Source organism: Eleutherodactylus coqui, chromosome 9 (assembly GCF_035609145.1).
Source record: "Eleutherodactylus coqui strain aEleCoq1 chromosome 9, aEleCoq1.hap1, whole genome shotgun sequence".
Taxonomy (NCBI): Eukaryota; Metazoa; Chordata; class Amphibia; order Anura; family Eleutherodactylidae; genus Eleutherodactylus; species Eleutherodactylus coqui.
The window spans coordinates 89255751-89266667 of record NC_089845.1 but is presented as its reverse complement, the minus strand read 5'-3'; the positions used below and the strand labels follow the sequence as shown (position 1 = coordinate 89266667).

The following is a 10917-nucleotide window of genomic DNA, read 5'->3' as shown; positions in this document are numbered from 1 at the left end:
GAGCACCTGAGATAGTTATGTGATCATTGTATAATGATTTTAGTGCTTCAATACTGGTAGTGTTCCCGACATGATTAGGTATTTCTATGCTCTTTTATGTTGCTGGTGTAATTCTCTACAGTAAGTGCTGCTATTGTTCTGCTATGAGGAAGGACAGCGTAATAATGTATGTGGGCTGGTGGCATTTCTGTGCCAGTTCTGCTTTCTAGTCCCAGTCTGGCCCTGTTTACCACCATGCACAAATCCCCCTTGTATGCCGGGTAATGAACGCCAGTTGAAAACCGTAATAGAGATCTAGGTTTTGGGCAGTAATTGTGACATCCGTGAACAAGTCATGTGCACATATCTGGTCTTTATATGTGGGAGGATTATTTTATGTGATAAACGGCATTGGCTACATTAGATACAAGGGAAAGAATCCACAAAGTTATTCTTTTTTTTTTTTTCAATTTTGTGTTTATTTTCCTTTTACACTAAGGCTTAGTATGTCATCAGAAGATGATCAGCTGGGGTCTGCTGCTCGGGATCCCAGAGTATCAGCTGTCAATGCAGTGGGGCAGATGTGGTCAGGGGAGGGAGTGAGCTTCGTGTGGCGCAGAGCGTTAAGGCAGCAGAAATGCAGACATTAGCTCTCACTCATGGCCAGAAGGTTGAGAGTTCAATCCCTGCATGGTTCAAGTAGCCCGGTCATCTACCTGAGGTCGGTAAAATGAATCACCCTCTTGGTTGTAAGTTATAAATAAAAAAATAAAAAAAGTTGCCTGAAAGCGCTGCGGAATAAGTTGGCGCTATACAAAGATTTATTTATTTAGTTAGTTTTACTAGCCGGCTTCACTCCTATTGAAATCAATAGAAGCGCTGTTGTCTATCACACTTCCTGTTCATTACTGAGAGACCAGGACGATCAAGTGATATCCAGAGTGGCGGATGCCCATAGATCAACTACTGATGACCTATCCAGAAGAGAAGTCATCAGTTGTAAAAGCCTGGACTACCCCTTTAAGCCCTGCCCTCATTCCACATGGAAATGCTGTGATAATAGTAAAGAAATGCTCACTTTAATGCTTGTTCAAAGGACAGCTCTGAAAGAATTAGAAAGCAGTAAACGTAGGCTAGGTGCAGGCAGAAGAAAATAAGATGTTGTGCCAGCAGAGCTTGTGCAAAAGTGTAGAAGTTTTTTGACAGGTTGTCAAGCCACACCCCTTTTGGCATGAGACTGCAAGAGGGCACATGACCATCCTGTCCGATAAATTATATATAATGTAATGCTAGCAACTGGCGTAAAATATGCCAGATCGGACCTGGCGTACGTTTCTGTGTAGGCCCAGAGAGTAGCCAAAATGCGCCTCTTTGTATTTTAGGCAGCGCTGTGCACTGCAAGAAGTAATTTTAAGACCAGAACCATGTGTCTTTCTTCTCAAGCGCTGAACAGAGATCAGACCTGGAATAAGGTTAATAACGGGATCATTAGCCACGTCCAGATCCCTCTCAGTACGGGCGCATGGGATGGGTTTTTATCCAACAGGAGTGGCCAATTAGCCCCCATGTGAGACTTGCCAGCCGTTGAATTATTTCACTGGAGTAGCATGTGGCTGTTATGCCACAATCACCAATATGATGCAGAATGCAAAGAATGTCAGGTTTCATTCATACGTGGCAGGAAAATGGGGCACAGATATCTGACCACCATATTTTTATGCAGTTCCTTCACATATGAAGGAAATAGCGCACCTTGCAGGGGCTGTTGTGCTCCGGTTTGGAGACGGTGTTGTGGCTTCTATTATGAATGGAAGCCAAGATGCAGATGTGAACAGACTAGTGAGTACTAATTGACCAGACAGTATTTACAGATGTCTTCTTCGCAGATATACAAAACCAATATGACAACTGTGTATACAGAGATCGGTGGGGAGTGCTGCTGTATGTCAGTAAATGTAGCGGTCGGCACTGGAGTTCATGAAATGTACGTAGAAATAAACACAGGATATAAATGAGGATTTATATTTTTACTTTTATTTTCTTTGAGGAAATATAAAAGTGCAAGTTCTTTATTAACATTACACCACAATAAATAGGCCAAGTTTTTGGTAACATCTACAGTCCAAATTCTGAGTAATTCTAAAGAGAACCCCATATGCCCAGTGATGGCCGACTGATAAACGTGAGGCTGCACCGTGCACGCTCTACCCCATTATTGCTATTAGACGATGCCTCCGAGTATGAAACAACTGTGTGCTTCTTATTGAATGACCTACAACTTGTGCAAATGTGAAGTAACCCACAGCAGCCTCAAATTTACCTAAAATATGCTCTAAAATACTATTTAAACCCGGCTGCTATTTGTGTCATGCGGTGCACCTTAGTGTTAAGGGGGTTTTCTGGGCATTTACTATGCGGTGCCAAAAGTATAAAAATAGAAGGCATCGCTCCCACTGAATTCAGTGGGGGCGATGCCTTCCAGCTCCAACCACGATGATCACATTCAGCCCTGCTGCATTGACAGAGGATCAGCTGATTGTCAGGGATCCTGATCGGTGGACCCCCTCTGTCAACTATTGATGACCTACCTGAGGGTAGGTCACCAATAGAAAATGCCTACCCTTTAAATATTAATCCCTTTAAATATTCTGCACATGTATCATAACACTAAGTCTGTTCTCATCACAGGCAAAGTCTAATGGAGGCACTGCTTTTCACAGGTAACATCGTGGTCCCAACCTATGCTAAAGCCAGTTTCACACAGGCATAATAATGTATTTTATCATCTGCATTATGGCTACACCCCCAGAGCCTTTAAATGGGGTTATCCCATTTCTAGCTCTCTTACCACAGGAAGCAGACACCTCCATACATTGTGCAGTAGTCCGGGTTGATACTTCCAGGAGAGTCTTGTTGAAGTGAATGGGACTGAGGCTGCAGTACCAACCTGAGCCACTGCTTAAAGTATGGAGCTGTCTACTTCCTGCAGCAAAACAGCTAGAAGTGAGACAGACCCTTTAAAAAAAGGATTACACAGGATAATGGACACAGGGCTGCTCTCCTCCAGAAACTGCACCACACCCGCTGATGGGTTATATATCTGGTATTGCCGCTCTGCTCCGTTAAAGTGAATGGGCTGTGCGGAAATACCACCCACCTTTACGAAAACAATGCTGCACTGGACAAGAAATCAGCCACTTATTCTAATTTTGTAAACCCCTTTAAATGCAGTTCTATTGCCACCTAGTGCAGCCAACCCTAGTGATAGTAATATGAATTAAAGGGGTTGTCCTGCGGCAGCAAGTGGGGTTCAGCACTTCTGTATGGCCATATTAATGCACTTTGTAATGTACATCGTGCATTAAATATGAGCCATACAGAAGTTATACACTTACCTCCTCCGGTGCTGGCATCCTCGTCTCCATGGCGCTGACTAACGCTGCCTCCTCCTTCCATTAGATGCGCTTGTGCTGTGCGGTCTTCTGCTTTGTTCAATGGGGCCCCTCCGGCGTGCTCGCGCCGGAGAACTGGTCTGCACATGCGCAGAAGACCTCGGCGGCGCGAGCACGCCGGAGCGGCCCCATTGAACAAAGCAGAAGACCGCACAGCGCAAGCGCGTCTAATGGAAGGAGGAGACAGCGTTAGTCAGCGCCATGGAGACGAGGACGCCAGCACAGGAGGGGGTAAGTGTATAACTTCTGTATGGCCAATATTTAATGCACGATGTACATTAGAAAGTGCATTAATATGGCCATACAGAAGTGTATAACCCCACTTGCTTCCGCGGGACAACCCCTTTAATGCAATTAGATACAATTTGCAATTAAAACCATTCAGAAATAGGTTTACAGTAGAATGTCGGCTGACATTTTGGTCAGGATGTCATACTGCTAATAAATAGTAATGATGCTTACGTACCTCACACATTTCTATGCTGGAGCTAATAAGGGCTGAGCTGCAATCCTAGATACAGCCCACGGCTCACGTGGTGTTTAGACCCTTTCTTGTAATTTCATATAAACCCTTCAATGTGCATATGAAGGTTAAAAAAACAAAAAAAAAAAAACTGTACACGAACAAAAATGTTCCTACTTTGTCAATTCTTAGGGTACCGGAACCTCAAAAAGCAGCTCTACAATATGGAAGTTCTCCACAGAGCCCAGACTACACCGCTCCTTTCCATGTGACTGTTATGGACTACAGAAAGGAATCTGATAGGTTATCGGTCACTCCTCTGATTTTTGGGAATACATGTGATTGTTCTCAGTAAGAGAAACGACGTAACCTTGTAGATATGATACCTTTTAATGGCTAACAAAAATACATGATGTAATAATAGCGAGCTTTCGTACCAACGCAGGGTACTTCTTCCGGCTTATGGATTGGATCTGAAGAGGCATGCATATTTATACACACTTATAACATACATCATAAGTATGTATGCTATAAGTGTGTATAAATATGCATGCCTCTTCAGATCCAATCCATAAGCCGGAAGAAGTACCCTGCGTTGGTACGAAAGCTCGCTATTATTACATCATGTATTTTTGTTAGCCATTAAAAGGTATCATATCTACAAGATTACGTCGTTTCTCTTACTGAGAACAATCACATTTTGCTCTACTGGCTAACACGGTACCAGATCTTTGTTTTCATTATACCTATTGGGAATACATGGGATGACAAGCCGGGATGACAAGCCAGGATGTACGGGCGCTCCTGCCTTCTTGACTACCTGCTGTCCTCTGCATTCAGGGTGCATCCTGGCGTTTCATCTCATCTATCCCTGACACTACAGAAGTAACGCACCCACCAGTGCCAGGAGAGGCAGAGGGGCTATTTATCACTGTTGTGCTCGGTTGGTACAACCAGACCAGGTAAAAGGTGAAATACTGCAACATGCATTTTCGTCTTGGGCAATGCTACGCTATTAAATATTTAGTTTTTTCTTCCTAGTGAAGCTCTTGAGTTTTGTCTTATCTAGTCTTACAAGTGTGAGCAGACCTTCCCTAGAGCGATCCACCGACTCCTAATGACTGCAGCCATTATAAAGGGGTAGGCGGTGTCCAATGATAAAGTAGTTTCTCTCTATGTACTTTCTGAATGCTGGTCTACAGAGATGTGATGACATGTCTGAAGAGTCACTGTACTTTTTACAAGCTTTTGACATGGCAGAGTGAATGTCAAAAGGGAGAGGAATTTGTTCTTCTGGCGTCCGCCATTCAGTAAACATAACTTATGATGTGGATCTGCACGATTACTGCGATGCACAGTTCATATAAAAGCACGTTTTTAAAGAGGAATTGAATCTGCTTCGCCGCATTCTAAGACCCAGAATATTTTTATCTTTCCCCTAACGGCACTCCGTGAGGGCTGCTTTTTTTGCGGAAGAATTACCGTTTTTATTGGTACCATTTTGAGATACGCGAGTTTGATTTTGGGATAAGGACAAAAGAAAAATGGCAATTCTGGCGTTAAAGTTATTTTTAAGACATTGACAGATAAATAACTACATATTATCCCCCGTTGGTAAACAGTCACACGAGCGCGAATCTCTCGTGAGTTTTGGGCACTGCGAGACGCACAAACCGCGCGTGAATATGAACTCCATTCTTTTGAACTGAGTCCGACACATGAGCGATGGTTTCCCTTACAGCGATGCTACAAGGTAAAAAACAGAAACTGTTGCATGTAATTTTTTTTGCATCCCTCGGAACGCACTGCCCGTCGATTTTCAGAGGAACAAGTTAAACAAAGTCGCATGCCGTGTCAGGTTTCCCATTGAGATCAACGGGAAACACTTGCCAATCCTCCAACGCACGTGCAACAAGCGCTGCAGGATCTGAACTTCCCAGAAGAGGTGTTTTTGCATGAAAAACGCCTCTTAGCGCAATTGTTAACATGCGTTGTACCCACGGATATCGGGCTGGGTTTCTCGGCCTGATATATCGCACTCACCTGTGTGAATTCACCTTAGCATCGTTAGACGCGGTAATAACTATTATGCTGCTTCTTCAAAAAGTTTGGGGGAATTTATCCATTTTAAATAGGTTTTTGTGAGAAATTTTTTTTTAAATTTAAAAATTAGCATTAAAAAAAAAAATCAATAATTTTTAAGTTCCTGAAGGGGACTTGGCGATGCAGTCATGAAGTTATGCAGTGTACTATTTTATGTAGTGCATTCTACTAAGCCTAAGACAGCAACTCATTTGACTATCAGGAGGTGGGATCTAATAGGCTGAGTTATATGGCAAACATGGAGGCCTTTGTTAGGCTTCCAGCTGCCACAGGAACCCATTAGTGTCTTGGCATCACACTGTAGGGTGTCTGTAGGTGACAGAAGGAGCCCCCTGTCATCAGTTTACATGCTGTAGCTGCTAATGAGTGGGGCATGTAAGGGCTTAAACTGCCAGATTCTGAGGTTTCTCCTCTGTTGGTGGTTTGAGCAGGAGCCTGGCCGTCAGTACTCAGCCAAGCCACCACCTTCAAAGATATATATGCAGGTTTAAAGCCCATTAGTGAGGCCAGTAAATGGTGTATTGGCCGTCACTAGGAGGTTAAGCATTATTAGTGTAGCAATACAGGAAGTTGTGAGGTTTGGTCATCTTTCTCCAGTCATAGCTTCTTGGTTTTCTGTATGGTCATATAGTGTCTGTGTAGCTAAATGTACCAATAGTCAATAGAAAATTACAGACCTCCTCATAAGAAATAACTTGGAGGAAAATATCAGCCCTGCTGGATCACAATAGACAGTCACTATTTGTTCAACCAAACTAAGGCGCCACCAGAGCATGTTGGACAGGTGTATAATGTCTATGAGAACTACCGCCGTGGCCGGATGAGTATGTTATATACTTATTCAGATCTTCTTACTTCAGGTTGTCTGTTACAGTGTTTTTCCACTCCATTCCTCAACAGGTCAGGTTTTCAGGATTTCCTCAGAAATGAACAACTGATGCAATTCTAGTCAGTGCCTTAAAAGTTACTACAAGTGTTCTCTCTGGGATCTCCTCAAATCATGACCTTGGGGGACTCGAGTTGAAAAACACTGGTCTATTAGGGTGCAAAATAATCTGAACAGGGTATCCCACTACTACTATTTCAGCAACGTAAGGGTGCATCCACATGTAGCACTTAAGTTATGTGCATTTTTGCTGCAGCTTGCATGGCAAAAACGCACACTATTTTTCCAGCTGCGGCTTTCAGCCCTTGTGAATGCACCATAAATCAGAGTCCTCCTTGTATACACTGTCACAGGTGAGCATGCCCCTAAGAGAATAAGAGCGGTGATTCACAATTCCTGTGCAGCTCCCTATGCCCGGTATGGACATCCCGTGGAGAGCCAAGTGCTTCGGTCAGCTGCAGAATTGAAAGCCGAAACAGCAAAGACCCTTTAAATACCCCAATATAGAACATGTTCTCCTCTCGTTAGGACATCCACAATACCAGATGTTTAAATAAACATATTTATAAAACCGATTCACTTAAATGTACAATTAAAATGTTCTAACAACTTTCTCCAGTAAGGTTCCCTTTCACCTTGAAAAAACACAACTTAATTTAAAAAATAAAAGCCACACACTTGTAGCAGACGCCGAACAAATACTCCACAAACGTCAAGTGCCTAGGAAATGGAAAAATCCCTGAATTCAAACAAAAAGTTAATCTTCAAGTACGCACAGAAGCAAAAGTGCTACAACTGTATTGTATTGCCTTTTACTAGCCTTCAGGGCTGCGTCATTCTTCTACAAAGTCTTTGTAGATTGATTTAGTTCATCAATGCAAAAGGACAAATAGGGGGCGCTACCACGCATACCCCCAACTGAAACTGCTATTGCTGCAGTTGTTGTATTTTACAGTAAAATGTTCACTAAAGTTCCTAACTATATAAAAAGTGGGGATGGAGGTTCATCTAATAATGGAGAAACTTTATGCCTCTATAACAGAATGTACTAAAAGTCCTAATGAAGAATGTTAGAAGCTTTATTCCCCCCAACCGATCTATGAAGATGCGCGTTTCCCCAGTCACCTAAGATATCACAGTTACACCAGGGGCAGGCATACCATAAGTGTAATCTTGGAGCCCGGTAGATAAGGGGGCCACCGCTACCCTATCAGCAGCTTCCTACTACTTATTACATTGCAGGTAGGGGTCTGAGCTAATGAATTTTATGGCTCACCATCACTGGTGGATAGATAGAGCTACTTTTATAGAAGGGGGTGGTCTATGATGAGCTACTGGAGAGTGAGGGGTCCGTATAAAAGTGCTTGCACAGGGGCTCCTTGCTATTTGTGTTCGGCCCTGTTTTACAGTGCGGCAGACCAGACGTTGCACATCACAAGATCATGTACATGTTATGTGCTTTTCTCAGACAGGCCTGACCGCAGCAGTTCAGATCACACAACTCGAACCTCCTTGTATTTCATAGATAGTATATATCTAATATTAGAATGATGTACACCCGCTAATATAATACAGCATAGGGAACATAACAATTAAAACGGTCAAGACTAAATTAAAATGGCATGGGTGGTGCGAGATGAACTGCTGCATCAACTTTGATTGACACAAGGGTTAAACGGACATGCTATACAAGGTCACTACTGCAGTCCTTAGGACTACATCCATTGTAGCGAGGTCTTCCTCAGGTAATGCTATTTAGATGGCAGTCCTACTGTGACTTCCCTTTGTGGCCAGCTCTGCTGCTGTGAGTAGTCCCAAGTCTCTGGCACAGGCAGCTTTCTCCTCCACAATCTGCCATTTGTATCCCCTGCTGTGTGGTCAAGTGCAGAAAGCTGTGTGGGATTTACGAGTCCCATTGTCCTCCGTCACTGAGGGACCACTTCCCTGAGAGAGGCCAAGGCTGCGTGGATGCGGACATGGAGTCTGTTCTCAAAGTCATAGCCGGTGTATTCCTCCTGCCGCAGACATAAAGGAGAGAAGGAAACAGAAGCTTCAGTCTGGGACATCATCAAGAATGCTTACAAACTCTAATCAGCAGGCTATTGACCCCCTTATTGGCGCAGCCTAGTTTAGTACTTGGGGACTAAGCATTTTTTTTACAGTACTGCATTTTTTATTGTTACAGTACCACATTTTTTTATTGTAAGTTGCCGTGGCCGTACGAGGGCGGTTTTTTTGTTTGTTGTTTTTTTTTTACTGGTCGAGTTATATTTTTAATTACACAAACTTTGAAATACATCAAATGTGTGGTTTAACTTTTATTGTGGTTTAACTTTTATTGTGGTAGAAACCAACACTGCAATTCCATCATTGTTTTTAGGAGAATGTTAAAAATAGTTTTTGGCCTTTATCTTTTTTTTTTTTTAAACAGTATTCACTGTGTGGTATATAAGACATGATCTCTCTATAATGTGCGTTGTTAGCAATACCAAATTTAGGGGTTGTTTAACATTTTTCTACTTTTACACAATAATTTGTCATTTGCATTTTAAGAAACTTTATTTTCTCATTAACTGAGCTCTTTGAAGGCTTGATTTTGTACGAACTGTAGTTTATTAGCACCATTTTGGGGTACATATTAGGACTTTTTCTGTGGTTTGTGAGGCTGGATGTACAAAAAGTATGAATTTGGGCTTTTTTTAAAAATACTTTGTAGTACAATTTGTTCTATCGGGTGGGTGGTTATAAATGCAGTGAAACACAGTTTTTAGGGTCTCTAAGTTACATTTTTCAAAACAATCTTTTTTTTCCCTTTTCACTTTGTTAATAGTGGACCAGGATTTAAAACCTCCTGATTGCTGACATAAAAAAAAAAACTGCAGTACTTCTATATTACAGCATATTACGCGTTTCAGTGTAACACTGACAGGCACCTTCTTGGGGCCTAATGAGGCAGCCTTGGTGGCCATTTTTAGGCCTCAGGCTGCAACAGCAACCCGACGGCAATCCACAATTACATTGCAGGGGTGGAGGTCTCTGTAAAATCACTTAGATGCTGTGATCAGGCAGGTAAGGGGGATCAGTTGGCATCTAAAAGGAATGGCATGGACATAGCTGTAATGTACTATTATGCTGTAACAAAGGGAATTAGCTGGAGCCACTGTAATAGTATATTGCACAGCGGAAGGGGTTAATTGTTAAAAATCCATTTACTGTACCTTTGCTTGAAACAGTAATGCTTTCCCTTTTCCGACGGTCTGTAAACATAAAAAAGTAACTTAACTTTTTAGAATACATGTTTTAATTGCAAGTGCTCATCCACCCCTTCATGCTCTATGCACAACTATCTATCCTATCAGTTAGACTTTAAGAGATTGCTTAGGACTCAGACATTTTCCAAAAAGAATGATAAACTTCATTATATACTTCCTCCCACATTTACTGAGTAGTCACTTGTGACAACCTGTGGTAAAATTGGTGAATCTTTTAGTCAGTTGCTAAATCTGAGAAGTGGACACGGTATCCAGGGAGATTAAGGCCTCATGTCCACGGGGAAAATCAGGCCCGCTACGGATTCTCCATGGAGAATCCCTAGCGGGTCCCTCCTGCCCCGCGGACATGAGCGCTGAAAAAAATAAACTTACCCGCAGCGGACCGGGAAGGTCTTCTCTTCTTCACGGCCGGCGGATGTACTCGGCACGCCGGCAGCGTACCGCGCGCATGTGCTGCGCACATCCGCCAGGCCAAAGCAAGAATACCTGCCCGGTCCGCTGCGGGTAAGTTATTCTTATTTTAGGTCTCCCGCGGATCCGGACGGCTTCCATAGGCTTCAATAGAAGCCCGTGGGAGACCCACACGAAAATGGAGCATGTCACATTTTTTTTCATGCTTCATTTTTTTTAAAATTCACTTTTATTGACCATCCGGGGGTGTTTATCTACCCGCGGGTGGGCAATGCATCCCTATGGGATGCTGATCCGCATGCGGGTGATCCGCTGCAGATTTTAAATCCTATTTTGCCTGTGGACATGAGG

At 42.9% G+C, this 10917-nt stretch overlaps 1 protein-coding gene across 1 annotated transcript in view; it reads right to left on the bottom strand.

Moving 5' to 3' along the window:
• Positions 1–4569: 4569 nt before the first annotated feature.
• TTC39C (tetratricopeptide repeat domain 39C) overlaps positions 4570–10917 on the bottom strand; it is a 95241-nt gene continuing 88893 nt past the window's right edge. The window contains exons 13-14 of the mRNA XM_066578036.1: positions 10102–10140; positions 4570–8898 (exon numbers count right to left, since the gene is read on the bottom strand). Coding sequence (XP_066434133.1) covers positions 8809–8898; positions 10102–10140 — 129 coding nt within the window. The 3' untranslated portion in view covers positions 4570–8808. The remainder of the gene's footprint in view (positions 8899–10101; positions 10141–10917) is intronic.